At 36.0% G+C, this 18,633-nt stretch overlaps 3 protein-coding genes across 5 annotated transcripts; all 3 read left to right on the forward strand.

Annotated features, from left to right (window-relative positions):
- The first annotated feature begins 2,166 nt into the window (after positions 1 to 2,166).
- LOC147569783 (SH2 domain-containing protein A-like) lies at positions 2,167 to 9,967 on the forward strand. Its single transcript, XM_086656293.1, has 12 exons — positions 2,167 to 2,699; positions 3,864 to 4,055; positions 5,673 to 5,888; positions 5,987 to 6,076; positions 6,407 to 6,484; positions 6,571 to 6,735; positions 6,956 to 7,327; positions 7,929 to 8,209; positions 8,303 to 8,465; positions 8,782 to 9,122; positions 9,489 to 9,554; positions 9,642 to 9,967. The coding sequence occupies exons 1-12, from the start codon at positions 2,547 to 2,549 to the stop codon at positions 9,706 to 9,708; spliced, it is 2,184 nt and encodes a 727-aa protein (XP_086512419.1). The 5' UTR covers positions 2,167 to 2,546; the 3' UTR covers positions 9,709 to 9,967.
- A 1,126-nt stretch (positions 9,968 to 11,093) lies between these two features.
- LOC147569784 (ras-related protein RABH1b) lies at positions 11,094 to 14,809 on the forward strand. Of its 2 annotated transcripts, none has more exons than XM_086656296.1 (6): positions 11,094 to 11,589; positions 12,429 to 12,499; positions 13,160 to 13,248; positions 13,465 to 13,576; positions 13,803 to 13,893; positions 14,331 to 14,809. In XM_086656296.1, the coding sequence occupies exons 1-6, from the start codon at positions 11,473 to 11,475 to the stop codon at positions 14,475 to 14,477; spliced, it is 627 nt and encodes a 208-aa protein (XP_086512422.1). In that variant the 5' UTR covers positions 11,094 to 11,472; the 3' UTR covers positions 14,478 to 14,809. The 2 variants fall into 2 exon arrangements, with proteins under 2 accessions (XP_086512422.1, XP_086512423.1); XM_086656297.1 differs by having other exon boundaries at positions 11,137 to 11,933; positions 12,036 to 12,499.
- Positions 14,810 to 16,392: 1,583 nt separating this feature from the next.
- Positions 16,393 to 18,633, forward strand: LOC147569785 (putative purine permease 11). Of its 2 annotated transcripts, none has more exons than XM_086656294.1 (2): positions 16,393 to 16,551; positions 17,385 to 18,633. In XM_086656294.1, the coding sequence occupies exons 1-2, from the start codon at positions 16,512 to 16,514 to the stop codon at positions 18,479 to 18,481; spliced, it is 1,137 nt and encodes a 378-aa protein (XP_086512420.1). In that variant the 5' UTR covers positions 16,393 to 16,511; the 3' UTR covers positions 18,482 to 18,633. The 2 variants fall into 2 exon arrangements, with proteins under 2 accessions (XP_086512420.1, XP_086512421.1); XM_086656295.1 differs by lacking the exon at positions 16,393 to 16,551 and adding an exon at positions 16,602 to 16,925.

The following is an 18,633-nucleotide window of genomic DNA, read 5'->3' on the forward strand; positions in this document are numbered from 1 at the left end:
GGCTTTAGGCCTCTTTGTTGTCGGGATTTAGGCCTCTTTCATTCTCAGTTTAATTTAGGCGGTTATCGTGCTCATTACATCTCCATGATGCATCTATGCCTTGTAACGACTAACGTAGACCGTAGTCGAATTCTCAAAAAACAAATGCTTCTACAATCGCTCTATTGTATTGTTTTAGGTGCTCTCTCCAAACGTGTCACCCGATTTTCCATATCCTAATTTTGTGGTATTATTTTCTTCCGTTTCCTTTTCTTAAATTAGTTATTATTTTATTGAAAGATATTTTAATTTCTTTTTTTAACTCTTGAAATATCTTTTGTTTCCATTTTTCTTAAATTAGTTTCTAAAGACATAGTTATTTTCTTCTTCAAATAAGTTATTTTATTTCTAAGAAATAATATATTCTAAATTTTGAGAAGAGCTTCTAGACAATATCCTTTATTAAAAAAGGATGTTTGTCCCAGTTATCGTTCTCCCTTCTGTTTTATACACTTGAGAGAGATTTTAATTAGTTATTATTATTGACAGAGAGAGAGAGAGAGAGAGAGAGAGATTTTTATTAGTTATTATTTTTTTTGTTTATTTTCTCTTAAATTAGTTATTATTTTATTGAGAGGGATAGATTTTAAATTCTTTTTTAACCCTTGAAATTTATTTTGTTTCTTTTTTTCTTAAATTAGAATTTTTATTTCTAAGAAGGAAAGGGTTATTGTTTTTTAAATAGATTTTAACCCTTGAAATTTATTTTGTTTCTTTTTTTCTTAAATTAGAATTTTTATTTCTAAGAAGGAAAGGATTATTGTTTTTTAAATAGGTAACTTTATTTCTACGAAGGACTATATTTTAAATTTTGAGAAGGGCTTCTAGACAATATCCCTTATTAAAAAAGGATGTTTGTCACAGTCATCGTTTTCTGTTTTATATAATAGATGTTCAAACTTGATAAAGGCAAAGTATTTTCCACCTATGATTTGGTCAAAAGAAGTTAACCAACTATAGTTAAAGACAATACCCAAATTTGAGGGTTTTTATCACCCACCTTTTATTCTCTTCTTCTTTCGGCAAACAGTGGTCGTCGGTCGGTGATCTCCGACCGACGACTTTTTTTACTCACTTCCTTTTTTTTTCTCTACTTCTGCCTATGCTCTCTCTCTCTAGCATTTCTGGCGAAAGGGTAACCTTTCGCCGGAGGTCTTGTCCGAGAACCACTTTCGCCTGGATCCAGATGGAAGAAGAAAGAAGTGAAAAAAAAAAGTCGTCGGTCAAAGATCACTGGGCGACGACTGTTTGCCTCTTCACCGGAGGTAGAAGAAGAAGAAGGAATGAGAAAGTTTTCAAAAAAAAAAAAAGGAATGAGAAAGAAAAAAAAATCTTTTTTTTTTATGGTTGCTGACCAGGGATTCATCGGCCGACAATCTCAACCCGAGGCATTGTCTCCTTTGCATACATTGCCTTTAACCGTTTTAGGAATTTCTTTTAGCAAGTTTGTCTTTAATAAGTTTGGACATTGCCTATAAAACCTCTCTCTTTTATTTTATTTTATTTTCGTTTCGTTTTTCTTTCAGAATCCTCATCAAAACTCATATAGATTCTCTTATTTTTTTAGTCAAATCTTTGAAAATAAAGTACAAAGAAAGATCTCAAAAGACTTCCATTTGTAATTAAAATTACTTTTTTTGTGATTTACTCTTTTAATCTAGAACTGGAAAGGTTTTCAAAGTGGTTAAATCTTTGAAAATATTTATTGTCAATTTTCTGTTGATTTTAGTGTTTTTATAGTGATTTATAAATAGTTGTTAAGTTCCTCAAATTTGAGAGATTTCGAATGGTCTCTAGTTCCTAAATTTTGTACAATTGGTTAGTTCTAGTTGTGGTTAAAATATAAAAACTCAATGGAATGTGCGCAAAACTCTTAATTTTCAGACAAAAGTCGAATGCTAACGTTGATGGATTGTTTTTCTCAAGCAACATAATTACACGAGTTCCATAAACACGTACATATCATTATTTACAAGCAACACAACAAGAGGATAAGAGTCGAAGTTTAGTTTAGATCCAGACTTGCACGAGATCAACGGTCTCGATTTTTAAGTTAACTTTCTCTACATTTACTTTTTCCGTCTTGGTGAACAGTTGATTCCTATGGCAGGTCTACTTTGGTAGTCTCTTCTATCATTTTCTATTATTTACATCCTTAACAACACAAATTCAATAAACAATGGACTTTCGTATGGATATCAAACCTGTGATCTTGGAGATTTCAAAGTCGATCTACTACCCCAAGCCCGAATGGAAGGACCCAATGGGACGGACCATTGTTTTGGTGTAACCAGCGTTAACTAACACTGTTTGTAATTTTAAACTTAACGATAATTAACATCCCCCCGTTAAAAACCACAGGAGAAAGGGAAAAAAAACAGAGCGGGATTAGAAAGAAAAAAGAAACCCTGATCAGAAGGAAAAATTGTAATCTCTTCAGAAAAATTTCCATCAGGAAGAAGAGGATAATCTGTCTGATCAACTGAACTTCAAACTACCCCAGAATCATGGCTGCCAAATCTTTAGTTCTGCAAGAAGATGATTATTCGTTGCTGAAAAATCTGAATTTTGAAGTAGACAGTGAAGATGGCACGTTTTCATTATGTCTCTGGGTTTACTTATTGAACTCTACTTCCCCTTCTGCTACAATCATTCAACAGGTCTCTCTCTCTCTCTCTCTCTCTCTCTCTCTCTCTCTCTCTCTCTTCCTATTTTATGATTCTTGTAAAATTTCATGGGGAATTAACAATTCTAAGCAAATCCCAGTTTATGTTTTATATTTCTGGGGGATTGGTGGAAGGGATGATCTAATTTGGTGGATTCCTGTATATATTATGTGATGAATTCAAGATTGCCACAATTAGTCGGAAGAAGCAATACCCATTTCTGTATTGATTTCCTATTATTCATTTTCATTCTCTCCTTCACTCCAGTTTTGAGTTTGTTTTTTTAGGTTTTCATATCAAACACTTTGTTGAGAGGGGAATTTTGTGGGTTTCTGATTTCAATACCCAGTGAATATACTGATTTATTCTGTTTTCAGATAGCAATGTTTGTAAAAATTGATATGGAATTCTAGATACGATAGTGTTCTTTACTCTTTAGTATAAAGGATTTAATACACGGCCAAATGGATTTGCAAAAGTTGTAGTATTTTCTACCCGAACATATAATCTTCTCGCAGTCAATACATTCTGGCCGGGGAAGATCATTACTCGAAACGCTTTATGGTTCATGATGAAATAAGACTTAAGAAGTTCGGTTTCATGGCACTCGGTATTAAGAGAATCAACTCATATCCAATTTTTGGTGTTTGTGTCTATGCCCATGTTCTTCTAGGTAAGAATAATGATGATTTAGGATGTGAATGTTTTTCTAAAGACACAAGTTTGGAATCTCAATCCAATTATGTAAGTTGTATAATATGGGTTTTCCATGCCCTTATCTCTTTAGTAAATTCAGAAGTTAAAACAAGCATTTTGCCGAATTAGGTTTATTTTTAACCTGAAATAACATCTATTGGAGGGGAAGATTTGTTGTAAAATCTAACTCTGTTGGAGAGAAAGAAGCATGCAAAACAACTAAAGTTATGCATAATCTTACTCCATTTCAGATCTCAGATTATTTAAAAATACAAAAACAATCGTAGTCTCTCGTACATCAGCCAGTGTGTTCTATACTGACTCCAACATCTGTTTCCATTTCTTGTCGTTCGTTGTTATAAAAGGGATAACCAATGTTATTTGAAACTTCCTTTTCGTATAATTATTTTCTTATGATGGAAGGACTAATATAAATTTTTTGGGTGTGTATATGTTAACCAGGTGCACTCTGATAATGAAGGCAATGCTCCTTTCCTTGTTTTGGACCAGGAGAAAAAGTTGACCCTCTACCCTTTGCTGTTTCTACATGAAGAGGCTCCAAAAACCAGCGACTCCACTTCATGGACTGAAGTTCCATGTGTCTCAGCAGAGGTCGAGTTTCCATTGGCAAAATGGGTCCACGTTGGATGTGAGGTTTGTCTGATATCATAGATTCGAAGTTCAAATGCAAGCTTTATGGTTTTCTGAAACCACCAAATGCTTTTGTGAACATTAGTTTTGGTTTTTTTACCTTGCATGAAATTGGGTAACTACGTTGTTTACTGTGTGTTCATATTCGCGTTGCTTTAGACTTATGGTGTAAACTACAAATTATCGCACTGTCAAGTGTCAAGTAAGACGTGACTCATTAAACACTGTTCTCGTAGTCTAATATGATTCCATTTCTTTTTATGTAGAACAAGAGTCTGAAAACCTCTTCTCTTTGGAAGTTAAGGTCTTTCAACATTTTTCTATGTATGTTTCTTAAAGGAGAAACAGTTCCATGATGAAGTTCACCAAATGAAACCACGGTTTCTTATTTTCTATAGTTTTCCCAGATTAAGAAGAATACAGCTTCTTTCATTCGGTTTGCTAATTCCTTTAGATTTCTCTCTTCTACATTTTTCACGCAAATTGCACTGATTTAGTTGAAGTAAGATTTGCAAGCTTGTTTTGGTTTAACTCGCGAAATCCCACAGAAGTTGAAGATGAAACTCAAACAACAAAAGTAGAATGAAGCCCTTTGGTTTTGAACTCAGGATTTATTTTTTGCTTTTATTATTTAAGCTTAAACTATAACCTTTCTTTCTTTTCACCCTACAACATGTAACTACAATAATCTGTTATAGATTTGTTTTAGGAAGTCGTATTGAAGGTATTACATTTTGGTGAACTTGGCAACTGAAAACGTTGTGGATATATTTGGGTAATTGCCGAAATAATAATTTATCCGAGTTAATGGAAATGTTGTGTAAGTGATCAAATATTATGGAATTTGTTGATAGAAAGTAGGGGAACCAATGAAAGAAGCATACAAAAGTGTCACCAAGTTTTAGCAAAACCGATGTTGTTTAGAAATGAAATTTATGGCATTTTTGTCAATCTATTGTAGAAGAATGTAAGTGATTGTTGTTATAAGCGTCATATATTTTATTTACTAACAAAAATCAATAGCGTTTTGTGAACGCTATAAGCAAAGATTCAAAATCAACTAAATAAGGTAAGTTTTTTTTTTCCATTTCTTAAAATCCAATGTTAGTGAAAGGAACATTAGTTTCCATTGAAAGATTTGCGTATCCACAGGTTTTCTTAAATGAACAACGATTTTCACTGAAATGATTGCAAACATTGTATGTTGAATTTCATGTCGACACACCAAAATATTTCAGTCATTTTGACCAAAATATTTGATGTATGATGACATGGTCCTCTGATTGCATAAATGATCCACTATTTAGCTTTTTATAACATCGTACATAATTGGTATATGCGTAGCATGGTAGCCAAAAGGAGAAGGTGAAACTAGAGATGGTTTAATGGAAGTTAAAGCTAATTCATCGTGATGTCTAAGTGTAGCAGACCTTGTTGTCCTATTCACATATGGGTTCTTACCATATATACATATCATTCTTTTGTTTGCATATATTCGTTTGGTAGAACTGGGTCTTTGTGGTATTATGCACCTGTGGTAGGCGTAAACATTTCGTTTAGGTAGTTAACTTATATTTATATTAGTCTCTAAAATGCTTATGAGCCAATTTATTCCATTAGGTATCTACAAAGTTTGTTCGTCTTCACATTGATGGGGTGGTGGTAGGAGAGAAGCCTCTATCATCTTTCTCGAAGGAGGATTCCAAGATAGGCGTGGATAAAGTAAAGAAAGTAACTTTGGCTGGTGCTGATGGAGTTAATGGGAAACTGCATGGTTATGTTCATTATCCTCGTATTCTGCCTGTAACTTCGTCTATTAATGGTCATTTTGTTGAGGTGCTTAAATTTTTTTTTTTGCTTTGGTTCTCTTGGTAAATTTTAGCATTTGCATATAAATCCGATGCTTACGTTAGAGAAGTTTCTTTTGATTGCAGAACCCTCCACTTGAATTATCTATTGATAATTCATGCGTTTCCGAGATTGAAGATGGTGGAGATGGTGTTTGGAACATTGTTGGCGGGAAGGTTGTTGACATTCTTCTTGTGGTTTTATTACTATTCCTCGTGTTTGAAACGGGAATTCTCTAATTGTATATATCTTAATACTATTATTGGCATAGTTCTATTATTATAGTCTATAATATACGTATTTAATGATAATTCGACATTGACATACAACTATTTTAGTTACCTAGTTTGTTTCTCTTCGAGCAAAAAACTTAAAGTTGTTTGGAACCCTGAATTTAGCGTATTTGGTATCTCAGATATCTGAAGACACGTCTTCTTATTTGTTGTTATAGAGCTATTATTTGCCTTCTTTCCATCTCCTTATACTAAGTATTCAATCTTTTGCAGGCATCTTGCCGACGAAATTTTTCCGTGGATGTTGTTTTGTTAGACGCATTTGGCAACCCTGTAAACATGGAAATGGAGGTTTTCCTCTCTCCGGATTTCTGTTATTCCTACTATTCCCAACCATCTGTTTTTATCGTCATGATGGCTTTCCATTTTTTGTTCAGGTTGTTGCATCGCTTCAATACGCTGACAATGGATTACCCGTTGATAAGCCAAATGATGCGGATGCTTCGCTTTTAACAAGCTATGATGGAATTGAATTTGCTTCTTCTGTACGACCAAGCAAATTACTTCAGGGACGGGCATCTTTCAAGCTCAAAATATCTCAGGTGCTTATATATAATAAAGCTTTTTAGTCGTAGCTCTCTCTAACTGTAACTGTGAGCAAATCATCCATTTTTGTTGTTTAATTTCGGAAATATTTGTGATCTTTTAATATGCTAGCTTCAGGGAGTTTGGTTGAGAACTTCTGAAAGAAGTTCAAAATCAGTTTTTACCATTTCATTCTGATTACCTAATGAGTACTAACTAGTTTTTCTTTGTTAATAGCTATCCTCCAAATGTGACAACAGACTTTTCCGTCTTCGGTTTGACTTACCAAAAGCTGGAAGATACCCTTTCCTTGAGGCATACTCCAATCCAGTTCGTTGCATCTCAAGGAGCCGTAATACCCGTACAACCTCCCTTGGGTTGAGAAGGTCTGTGTCTTCGCCGCTTGATGGACCCCAGCCATTGGGACTAGACGCCGGATCACCAGAAAATCAACTGAATGCTGGATATGGTCAAAGCATGATCTCAAGTATCCAAGAATTAAAATCCAATCCTAATCCAAAACGCGTCAAAGTCGGAGGTGAAAATTTATCTATGAGAAACCAAGCGGACCCAAACATGGAACACCCTGATGGTGTGAATGCTAATCAGGTAAATTTTTTGCCTTTTTGTTGTTCTCTTTCCATCTTTACCGTTTAAGGTGAAGTAAGTTTTCCATATTCTGAAAAATGATAAAAAAAAAAAACTAAATTGGTAGTAAAGAGTTAACGTTTTGACCAGTTAATGGTTGTTTCAAGGGACTCCAGTCTCTGTTCTCTAGAATCTTGTGAACAACTTGACCTTCTTACCCACGGAAGATATTAACTGGCTGAGTTCCTGGTTCAGGAGATTTGGTCAGCTGGTCTCCTCATTGTATATTTGCAAAAAGTAGTAAAACTGTTAAGTATTGTTCTACTGAACCACATGTTACGCCGGTCAAGCCAGATCCCGCCTTTGGTCTGAAAGGGCTTACTTGATGATATCCTGAGTTTAGAGTGTCAGATCCCACCGAGCACATTGAGAGGTCTTGTTGAGTCTGTTAACCAACGTAACATGGGTCGACAGGATTGCATTCTAGCTGTTATGCTATTAGGGACTTTCCTAGCGTCACATAACTGAGACCGTAGACCGTATATTTCTGTTATATTCTGATGGTACTTCATGGTTCATTAGCTTTTTCACGAATTGAACCTTATATTCACCAATATAACAGGGAGATGATAATTTTGGGGCAAACGACGGGGGGAAGCCTGAAAACCTTGAAGTGTCAGACAACACTTTATCAGACTCTGAAAGCGTGGAAGCGACTAAATTAGTCCCTATGGTTACGAGCATAACAAGTCCGATCTCAGATATGTTCATTTTTAAGTACTGTCTTGGAAGCATGAATGAACGATGTTTGATGCTAAAGGAGCTAGCAACCTCTGCTACTGATCAAGAGATAACAAACTTCTCTCAGCTGATCTCCACATTTACAGGGTGTTCTCACCACCGGTAATTTTAATAGAAATGTATTAAGTATTGTATGGTCCTTTGGTCTTAATCTGAACAACATTCTCTCTCTCTCTGACCCATACTACTTTTTAGGTATCAAATATCAATGGCAAAGAAATTGGTGCATGAAGGAAATGATGCCTGGGATTCGATCTCTAAAGGAAACCTTCAGGTCCTTTGGCAGAATGCAATTCTAGAAATCGAGCAGCAATTCATGAAGATCTCTCGTTGTACTACTAGGTGTTTAAAAGCGCAGGTTACGTTCTTACCATTATTACTTTTCAACTAAAAGCTGGGAATTTATTTGATGGCTTTCAATGCAATTGTTTGATCATAAAGATATAGCGAGATAGTAGTTATCGAACTTTTCATTTCGAACTGGTAAAGAGACTACAGTAATTCTTAAAATGGAAACGGCAAAGTTTGTCCATTTCATATCTTTATTAGACTCTCGAAATTCATGTCTACGTAACCAGGCAAAATGTACTAACTTTGGCTTTGCAAGATCAGAATTGACTTGCCTATATTTCTAAATCAAGAAGTTTTCTTTTTTTGATCTGTTATCATTTCAGGACTTTGAGCTTCTCCGAGAAATTGCTGGATGCCGGGACTATTTGACCTGGGAAAAGTTTGACAAGATGTGGTATTGGTTATATCCCGTGGCTTTTACATTATCAAGAGACTGTATAAATGCGGCATGGGGGTGTATGTCACCAAAATGGATAGAAGGGTTGATTACAAAGGATGAAGCAGAGAATTCACTTAGAGATAGAGCTTGGACTGATGAACCTGGCACATATATACTGAGATTTCCTACTTCACGGAGCTGGCCTCACCCTGACGCTGGTAGCTTGGTTGTTTCTTATGTTGGCCCTGATCACCTTATTCACCATAGGTTTCTCTCCATTGATTGGTATGTGCTTCATTTCCTTGTGCATTTTTGCTTATGTGATCTCGTGGAATACATGTGATATGAGCTCGAAGGTCATGTGTCGCACTTAGTCCCCCATTGCTTATTAAGAATTACACCTCTGATTACAAGGTAGCACCATGTATTATATATCGAGTAGGTCTTTTGGTTGGGTTTGGCGTTTAAACTGGTCAGACAGAGAGGGGCGGTATAGGGCAAACCCACGCTGAGAAAGACCACATACCCTGTCGAACTAGGTTGAGTGGGTCTAGTTGCAGTCTAAACCACGGACAATGTTATGTATAGGCAACAACCCCGTTGCTCAGTATAGCAGAGTCTAAACTATCCTTGTTATTACTTTTGGATCAGGGAAACGAATAAGCAACCATTGCAAGCTTTGATACGGGCAGAACCTCAACTTACTGTATTAGGAAGGTAAACGAATATCAAAATCTTTTTTTTTCTCAAGATCTAGTAAACCATAGCTTATACTAATTCTAGCATTCATTTTTTTCAATGTAGGGTTAGCAGAAACATCGCTAAAGTTGCTGAGAAGAAGACTGAGAAAAAGAACCCCATTTTCTGCTGACAAAGATGATTCTTGTGGTTGTACTTGTATTTGTTGGCATTTTTATTCTCTTTATTTTCGTGATATAGTTAACCTGGAATAGTCGAAGGAATTTTTCATGTTGTTCCCTTGCACAGACAGAGCTGCTGAAAATAGAAAGGAAATTAGTCCAAAATGAGGTTTTTTTTGCTCAAGGATGGAAACTGGGTGTGATGAAGGTATAGTAACTATGTTCAATGATTTAAAGTTTTTATAATGAACAAATTAGATTATTAAACTACATATCGTGACATCATTTTTCCTCATAAACAACGAGTACGTAATTTGTGAGTAGATTTGCCCACACTTCAAATAGTTCGTGCAAGTTGCACAAACTGCAGAGGTTGAAGCCCTAGGCAAAAAATAGTGGACGGGGACAAGGTACCTAAAAAGTAGTCTCTTGCCCTGCCTTCTATACCAGCCTAATAGCCTATATCTTTTTTTCTTTGTATTGTCAGCGTGTCTCCAACCCATAACCTAGAAGGTGGAAGACTAAACCTCCTACCACTCCAACCAAGGGTTGTCCTATAAGGTGGAAGACTAAACCTCCTACTGCTCCAACCAAGGGTTGTGGACGCCTATATCCATTTTGCTCAGGTTGTTTATTATGTGTCCCCCCTGTCATTCTAGTTATACCAAAATTTATCGCAATCTTCCACGTTATTTACTACAATTTAGTTGCGTATGCTTGCTTAGTTTGTTGTGTTTGGATATTTCGAGATAGTCAGTGACCCCAAATACTAGGTATCTCACGTTAATCTTAATTTTAAGATTTCAATGAACACGGCTTCTCTTCTTAGTGAACTCTGGTCGGTATCTCGAAAGCTTTAGTTTGTGTCTCCTTTCATGTCTCATGTTCATCTTCTTCACCATTATTAGCTACGATCACAATTTAGAGGTTCAAGTCAAAGACTTGTCGAACACCTCTCCTTCTCATGCTCATGCCCTTTTTTTTCTTTTTCTCGTTGTAGTGAAGAAAAAGAAAGTGTTACCACCTCTTCTACAAACTGCTCAACAAACAGGAAATTTATGTGACATGGGGATCCTGGCTTGGGCCATTCTTCTATAATATGAGTAGAAAAAAAGCATTATGTATACATATTTATGCATATGCATTTACTCTAGCATAAAACGATTGAGCATGAATTTGAGGAAGACAATCTGAGTATGAATTTTAGCATTTCAAACTATCATTTGACTTTCCTCAAAAAAAAATATTTGTCCGACAATTAACATGTATGTTAAACGATTGTATTCACTACAAATTGTCTTCTACAAAACTAACGTAAAATGTTGACTTTGTCCTTAATTTGATATACATCCATAAAAAATAAAAATAAAACATTATATATCTAATAACGTATGAGTTGAATTGCGAGAGGAGTGAACTTCACAGCTGAATCAAATTTCAAACAAGCGCGTCAAATTTCGAAGGAAGTATGGATGTAGACACGCACACGACGCACCCACCGTCTCAAAGGAAAAGGAAAAGCTCAACAAAGAGAATAACAAACAACAACTCAGCTGTTTCAAACTCCTCTCTCTCTCTCTCTCTCTATAGAATTCTTCTCTCTCTTGAAACTCCGTCCATCCCGAGAGAGAAAAGAACAGCTTCTGAATAAACCCTTCTTCCAATTCTTTCTCTGTTAAAAATACATTTCTTCATATTAAAACGATCATCTCAACTGCTGACATTGTGGATCTCGATTGTCAATTATTATTAAGTCAGTGAGATCTAAAAGAAAGATGGCTCCAGTTTCTGCTCTGGCCAAATACAAACTTGTTTTCTTGGGAGATCAATCTGTTGGAAAAACAAGTATCATCACTCGTTTCATGTACGATAAGTTTGATAATACTTATCAGGTAATTAATATATCACAATTCTATTCATTTTTTAAATCATAGAGATCGGATTCAAGGTTTTGTTTTCATATTCTTATTCTAGTTTCTAGTTTCTAGGTCTAGGATTGATATATTTGTTTGATCTAGGGTTCAACTCACTGATCCTGTTTTTCCCCCTTTGATCTCGTTGTTTTTGGTTGTGTATGATCTATTCTTCTTTCTTTCGCTTGGTTACTTATAATGATTTCGTCTGTTGAATAAAATTGCTGGACCTTGAATTTCCATGAGTTGTTTGATTAATTTTTAGCAGATCTGTGTTTGGAGATTCGAGTTTATGAACCAGGAGAGTTCATTACTTAAATAAGGTGAAAACCCAATTTTGAAATCTGTGTAATTTAATAGAAATTGTTGTGATGACTAACCTTGTAATATCATGTAAGAACAAAAGATTTAACCTTTTTCTGTAGGAGTCAGTTCAGCTGTTCACTCATCTCCCCTCCAATGTACTATTGGGACGATTTTTGTGTTCTTTGAATGCCCAATCAGAATTTAAATGGGTTCGAACCCATGGCACAAAAATCATTACTGGTAAGGATGAGTTCTTAAAAAAACTCTAGGATGTGAATGCAGTTTATAGGTGCTGCAGAATCCATGGGAACAGGAATTATTTTGTCACAACCATGTGAATTTCTTTACTTTACCTACATGATACATTTGTCAGTTAATTTTAAGAAGAAATTTCGTTCGGTTATTTTTCAATGCATCTCTTGCTTCATATGTGTGTTTATGTATATTTATACTGTTGGACTTGTTTCACTTCTTTATTAAAAAAAGATTACACACCAAAATTTTGTAAACAGGCCACAATTGGGATCGATTTTCTATCGAAGACAATGTACCTTGAAGATAGAACAGTCAGATTGCAACTTTGGTAAGAAGATCTTCCTCACATCATATATAATCTTAACTATGGCCCTTGAATTGGTAAACTTTATCTAGTTCTCTTCTCTTCGCTCAATCTTCCAGTCTGTGTGAATAAATGTAGTTAACTAGAATAATGAAAATATGAAAATGAATTTTTGACTCTGAAGAAATTGTATTTTTTCTGATTCACATAATTTTAGATGAAGTTATGTAGCGTGTTCTCTCTACTTGCTCAGTTTTACACTCTTACTAACGAAAAAGAAACTCGGTTAATGTTGCTCGTGTGTAAATGAGAGATTTGCGGTTAGTAGTACTACTGGAAAACTGGAGGTCTATGACACTTATGAATATAGTTGAGTGTGAGTCATTGTGGCTGTTGTATTCAGCTTATTATCTGTATCGGATCCATTTCTAAATATCGAAAATAAAACATTCTGTTGTATTGAGACTTGAGAGTTCATTCTTGATGACACATCAATAATCTGATTATGCCTTAGTCCTATGAGGGGTTCAGGATCAGACAAATCGACCTGGGAAATGGCTATTGCTGGCGAATTTTTACATTAGTATAACTTAGTAGTGTTTCTTATTGTTACATAACTGGTCAGATTTTTTAGAATATTTTCTATTGGGAAGACCAACTGATATGAAACTTCATCTATGACAGGGATACTGCTGGACAAGAAAGATTCAGGAGTCTCATTCCCAGTTACATTAGGGATTCCTCCGTCGCGGTCATTGTTTTTGATGTTGCAAGTATGAACCTTCTCTATTTGCCTTCACATGGGCGGAGTCTGAGCAATTTATCGAAGTGTTTTATTTCTTAAATGTCCATCTAATCTGCCTCATAAAAACTCATTTTAGCCATTTAAGTCTGAGCAATTCATGCTCTGTTAACTAGTAATTTGTATGACGTTGGGTAATTTACTTTCCGACCTAGAGCGAATCCTAACTACTTATGTTTTCTTTTAGGCCGGCAATCTTTCTTAAATACTTCAAAATGGATCGAGGAGGTTCGCACTGAGCGTGGTAGTGATGTTATTATTGTACTCGTCGGGAACAAGACAGATCTTGTCGACAAAAGGTGATTCTCGATACGAGTTTATCTTAGCACAATCATTTATTTCTTCATGCTTTTGATTTATAGGAAATCCTCTATCTGCAAGTGCTCTCTAAACAATGTTTCTTTTTTTCCTAACCAATGGTTGCAACATGTAAATGGTACTTATTTAGCTTATGATATTGTTTTGGGTGTCCACCCATCTGCTGCCATTGAGGTCATCTGATATCTCTCACTTGGACTGCAACAGGCAAGTCTCGATAGAGGAAGGAGAAGCTAAAGCTCGTGATCTTAATGTGATGTTTATCGAAACCAGTGCCAAAGCTGGGTTCAACATTAAGGTAGGCGCTTAGCTTGGAAATTTTTTCATCTTATTAAGGGGACCAAGAACCTCACATGCGATACCTAAACCTGATTCTCCTCGCTTAGCTTGGAAATGTTTTCATCTTATAAAGGGGACCAAGAACCTCACATGCGAGACCTAAACCTGATTCTCCTCGATAGAAAGCAACACATGGTACAAACCAGCCAAGTCAGGGTTCTTGGCACGGATGTCCTCTGCCATGATTTATGGGTCAAACTAAAAACCAATCTTTTCAACTTCTCGGTTTCCTCATCTGTGTTCTTTAACCCAATCAGTTTCTTTCATTGCATTATGAAGCTGGTTGTTCTTTTCCGCATTCGCCCTTCTTTTTAGGTTTTTCTACTTGTACAAGTGCAGGATTGTCGTCGATGAATTAGAGGTTATTTATGAATATTATTTATTCTTCTTCTCCAGGCTTTGTTTAGGAAGATAGCAGCTGCATTGCCAGGAATGGAAACACTTTCGTCGACAAAGCAAGAGGACATGGTCGACGTGAATCTGAAATCAACTAATGCAAATGCATCACAGTCACAGCCACAGGGTGGAGGATGTTCTTGTTAATCCAATTATTCATCACTGAAATTCTTCTCAAACCTTGCCCTTCTCTTCCCTTTTCTTTACTCGAATTCTGATCAGTTGCTCTTTGTCATCTGTAAAGGTTTTCGACTTTTTTTGTTTGTCGAGCATTTTGTTTTTCGGTATACAGTTAGGTTGTTTGAATAAGCTTTTTTGCATAATGGAGTGTCTATTAAAGAAGGAATTAGATATCAGAAAGGAATTTACTTGGAGGTTGTGATCATGGTGGTCATAGTATAGTACTAATATGTCTGTTCTTTGTATTAAGATTACTAGAATTTCTCATTCAGTTTATCTTCATTTTGAACCACCACCCATATATAGATTGTTACTACCACTCTCTCTTTTGCAAACTGATGGGTAGAATTTGGTGAGTAATGAACCTACTTTTTCTCTTACCCCCATCCTGTTACTAATCCTTCCTTTTACCTCCTCTTCCTTCTTGAAAAAGCATGAGATATTATTACCTCATTTTGAGAAGGAGAACCAAAAATTATAGCAGAGTAAGAGCTCCTTCCAACAAGAGAGACTGACCTAAATTTTTTTTCTTGATGACAATTTCTTACAAACTTGTTTTTTTGGCCCGGTGGCGACAGTTCCATTTAGTACCTAATTTTTTTTTTTTTCCTATTGTGTTCTAGTTTTCCTTTACTGTGTTTATGTTTAAATTTTAGTGTTATTTCTCAAATGACCCCCAACTTTGTAACCAACTTCCTGCCTGGTCCCCTAATTTAGCAAAAATACTCACATGTTCTCATTTTTCCGTTATTTTTAACTTTCTGTTACTCTCTCTCCTCCATCTCATTTTCTCTCTCTGTCACATGGTGTTGACATAAACTCCAAAATTCTGGAAGTCTTAAGTTTGATTTCCAGAGAGGTGGAGTCCATTGCCACATCTCGATAATATATCAACCGCACGTAATTAATGGTAGGGAAATTTTAAAAGGCCCCCCCGTTTTTGTTAAAAGGCCTCCCCGCTAAAAGCGCCCCTCATTATAACCCATTTGGTTATAGGGCCCCCTCTACAAAAGAGCACCTCCTTCATCAATATTTGACCTAACGGCAAAGTTAACGCCGTTAGGTCAAACTTAACCCAAGACCGGTGATGTTGACCACGCCACATCATCATCTTCTCCGGCAGAGTCGCCGGCCGGCCAAACTTCCGGCCGGCGACCTTCAAAACTTTTTTTTTTTTTATCCTCTCTCTCTCTCTGAAAAATAAAAAAAAAAAAAATTCTCTCTCTAGATCTGGTTCATATGAACCAGATCTAGAGAGACCTTCAAGAAGGTCCGAACAGACCTTCAAGAAGGTCCAAACAGACCTGCTTGAAGGTCTGTTGCAGACCTTCAAGCAGGTCGAACATACCTGCTTGAAGGTCTTTTACAGACCCTCAAGCAGGTCTGTTCAGACCTTCAAGAAGGTTTCTCTAGATCTGGTTCATATGAACCAGATCTAGAGAGAGAAAAAAAAAATTTGTTTTTAAAGAGAGAGAGAGAATTAAAAAAAAAAATTTGAAGGTCGCCGGCCGGAAGTTTGGCCGGCCGGCGACCCTGCCGGAGAAGATGATGATGTGGCGTGGTCAAATGATGTGGGTGAAATACACCTTTTAAGGGGTTTTTTTTCACCCATTCAAAGAGGGGGCCCTTTAACCAAAGGTTTTTTACTAAGTCAACGAAACCATGGGGAGGCCTTTTAACAAAAACGGGGAGACCTTTTAAAATCTCCCTTAATGGTAGTATATAAAAAAAAAAAAAAAAAATTATGAGGAAGAATCAAAAAAGTTTAGGAGGAGTTAAAAAAGTTTAATGAGGGGTAGATTTCACGCACGTGGGTGATGTATGAGGATGGAGTTAAAAAAAATTATGAGGAAGAAGACTCCTTTTATTTTGTGAATCTCCCATGATCTAGCCGATTTGATTATTGGGTCAACTCAATATAAGGAAGGACCCAATAATCAAGTCGGCTAGATCATGGGAGATTCACAAAATAAAAGGAGTATTCTCTCTTTCTGATTTTGAATGGCACAGATTCTTCCCTCACTACAAGTCCGGATGTTAGGTTTTTTTTCTCTCTCTCTCTAAGACTTTCTCCTTCTCTCCTGTTTTCTAAATGATATCTTTTGTATGACAAACCAAATAATGTATAATGGTATCTTCAATTGAGTCCCAATTTCAATTTGAAAGGAATTTTGGTGAATTGTCTCATTGAACAGATTAAGAATCTCAATTTGTTTATAGGGTTTTCAACAATCAGAGATTCAGAGATGAAATGAAGAATTTATTGGAAATGGGTTCTCACAGAATTTTTAGGAGGGATGGGTTTTCATTAAGTATAATTATTTCATGATTTATTGTCACAACCCCAAGAAATTATCTTTTAGAAAGTTATCATAGTTATGAAATTTCAGTTTGATGTTTGAATTTTAGTTTTAAGTAAGTTGATTTATGAGTTTTATGCATTTCTCAATAGAGAAAACTATTTGTTTTTTTTTTTCATTTCATCACATCTTTAGTTTATGTTTCTTTGTTTACTTAAAATTGTCGTCGAATAATACCAAATGGGATCGCCGTGTAGGTTAACGAACTTGTCGTATGAACTTATTCTGTAGTTAATAAAGCTCAAAAAACATGTACTAGTGGTTATGTGACTTGGTACCAAAGTATATTCCAAGGAGAGTCGAGTATTTGAGATAGTTCGGTATAAAGGGTTAGATGAACAATTGTTAGATTTGCTATTGATTGATTGTGTCAATTTGCTATGATGTTCGTGTAGATTCTCACTTTCATCATGTTTATGATAACACAATAATGATTTCTGTCAACTATAGTTTCTCGTGTCGGAAAGACTAATTGTTTTTTTTTTCTTTTATTGTTTGTTTTTTCCGCTACAAGAATCTGAAGAACCAGACTCTCGCATAGATGCAACAGTCACAGACAAGACGCCTTACCTTGGACTGAAACGATGGCAATGGTGGTTCTTAGTGGCACTCAACATCGTCTTTCTTCTTGTCGGGCAAACCGTCGCAACTCTTTTAGGAAGACTTTACTACGAAAAAGGCGGAAATAGCAAATGGATGGCTACACTTGTTCAAACTGTGGCGTTTCCGATTCTTTACATCCCATTATTTCTCTTTCGATCCTCCCAGGAGCAGTCTACTCCGACTATCAAGAAACCATCGATCTTCACACTTTCTCTAATCTATATCGTCCTTGGTCTATTGGTAGCTGCTAATAATATGATGTATTCAGTTGGGCTCTTATACCTCCCTGTCTCTACCTATTCTCTTCTCTGTGCAACTCAACTAGCTTTCAATGCAGTTTTCTCCTTCCTCATCAATCGACAAAAGTTTACCGTTTTAATTCTTAATTCTGTTGTTATTCTCTCATTATCCGCCTCTCTCTTAGCAGTTGGCTCCGAATCATCGGAATCCACAGGAGCATCCAAAGGGAAGTACATTCTAGGGTTCTTCTCCACTCTCAGTGCATCAGCTACATATGCTGTATTGCTCTGTTTAATGCAGTTTTCCTTTGAAAAGATTCTAAAACGGGAAACATTTTCAGGCGTCTTGGATATGCAAATATATACGTCTCTTGTTGCCACAGTTGTTTGCGTGGTGGGCCTTTTCGCCAGTGGAGAATGGAGTAGCTTGAGTGCAGAAATGGAAGGGTATAAAATGGGTAAAGTTTCTTATGTGATGACTTTAGCTTGGACTGCTATTGCTTGGCAGATTTGTTCGGTCGGTGTAGTTGGGTTGATATTTGCAGTTTCTTCGCTCTTTTCCAACGCTATTAGTACATTAGCATTGCCCCTTATTCCAGGTGTTGCTGTTATAACTTTTCATGATAAGATGGATGGGGTGAAAGTGATATCAATGTTGATGGCTATTTGGGGCTTCTCGACTTATCTTTATCAGAATTATCTCGATGATTATAAGTTAAAGGCGAATGTAAATGCTGCTACTGAAGTTTGTGATACATCTACGTCTTGATTGATGTTCTTCTAATCGCGGCTTAGAAGTGAATACTTTCAAGATATCTAGTTTTGTGTACCCTGTCATCTTGTATTAATTTATACAAAATTGTAGCTCTGCTTGTCCTCAGATAACTGAAATTTTAATAGAGTTGGAGTTTTAGTTTCTAA

The sequence above is a fragment of the Eschscholzia californica genome, unplaced genomic scaffold (genome assembly GCF_041429995.1).
Source record: "Eschscholzia californica isolate CP2 unplaced genomic scaffold, dmEscCali1.0.p SCAF_1, whole genome shotgun sequence".
Lineage (NCBI taxonomy): Eukaryota > Viridiplantae > Streptophyta > Magnoliopsida > Ranunculales > Papaveraceae > Eschscholzia > Eschscholzia californica.

Coding starts and splice junctions, on each gene's coding strand:
- LOC147569783 (XM_086656293.1), top strand. CDS start 2,547: ATGGCTGCCAAATCTTTAGTTCTGCAAGAAGATGATTATTCGTTGCTG. Junction 5,889..5,986: donor TTAATGGTCATTTTGTTGAG/GTGCTTAAATTT, acceptor TTTTGATTGCAG/AACCCTCCACTTGAATTATC. Junction 8,210..8,302: donor ACAGGGTGTTCTCACCACCG/GTAATTTTAATA, acceptor ACTACTTTTTAG/GTATCAAATATCAATGGCAA.
- LOC147569784 (XM_086656296.1), top strand. CDS start 11,473: ATGGCTCCAGTTTCTGCTCTGGCCAAATACAAACTTGTTTTCTTGGGA. Junction 11,590..12,428: donor AGTTTGATAATACTTATCAG/GTAATTAATATA, acceptor TTTTGTAAACAG/GCCACAATTGGGATCGATTT. Junction 13,894..14,330: donor AAGCTGGGTTCAACATTAAG/GTAGGCGCTTAG, acceptor CTTCTTCTCCAG/GCTTTGTTTAGGAAGATAGC.
- LOC147569785 (XM_086656294.1), top strand. CDS start 16,512: ATGGCACAGATTCTTCCCTCACTACAAGTCCGGATGTTAG. Junction 16,552..17,384: donor ACTACAAGTCCGGATGTTAG/GTTTTTTTTCTC, acceptor TTCCGCTACAAG/AATCTGAAGAACCAGACTCT.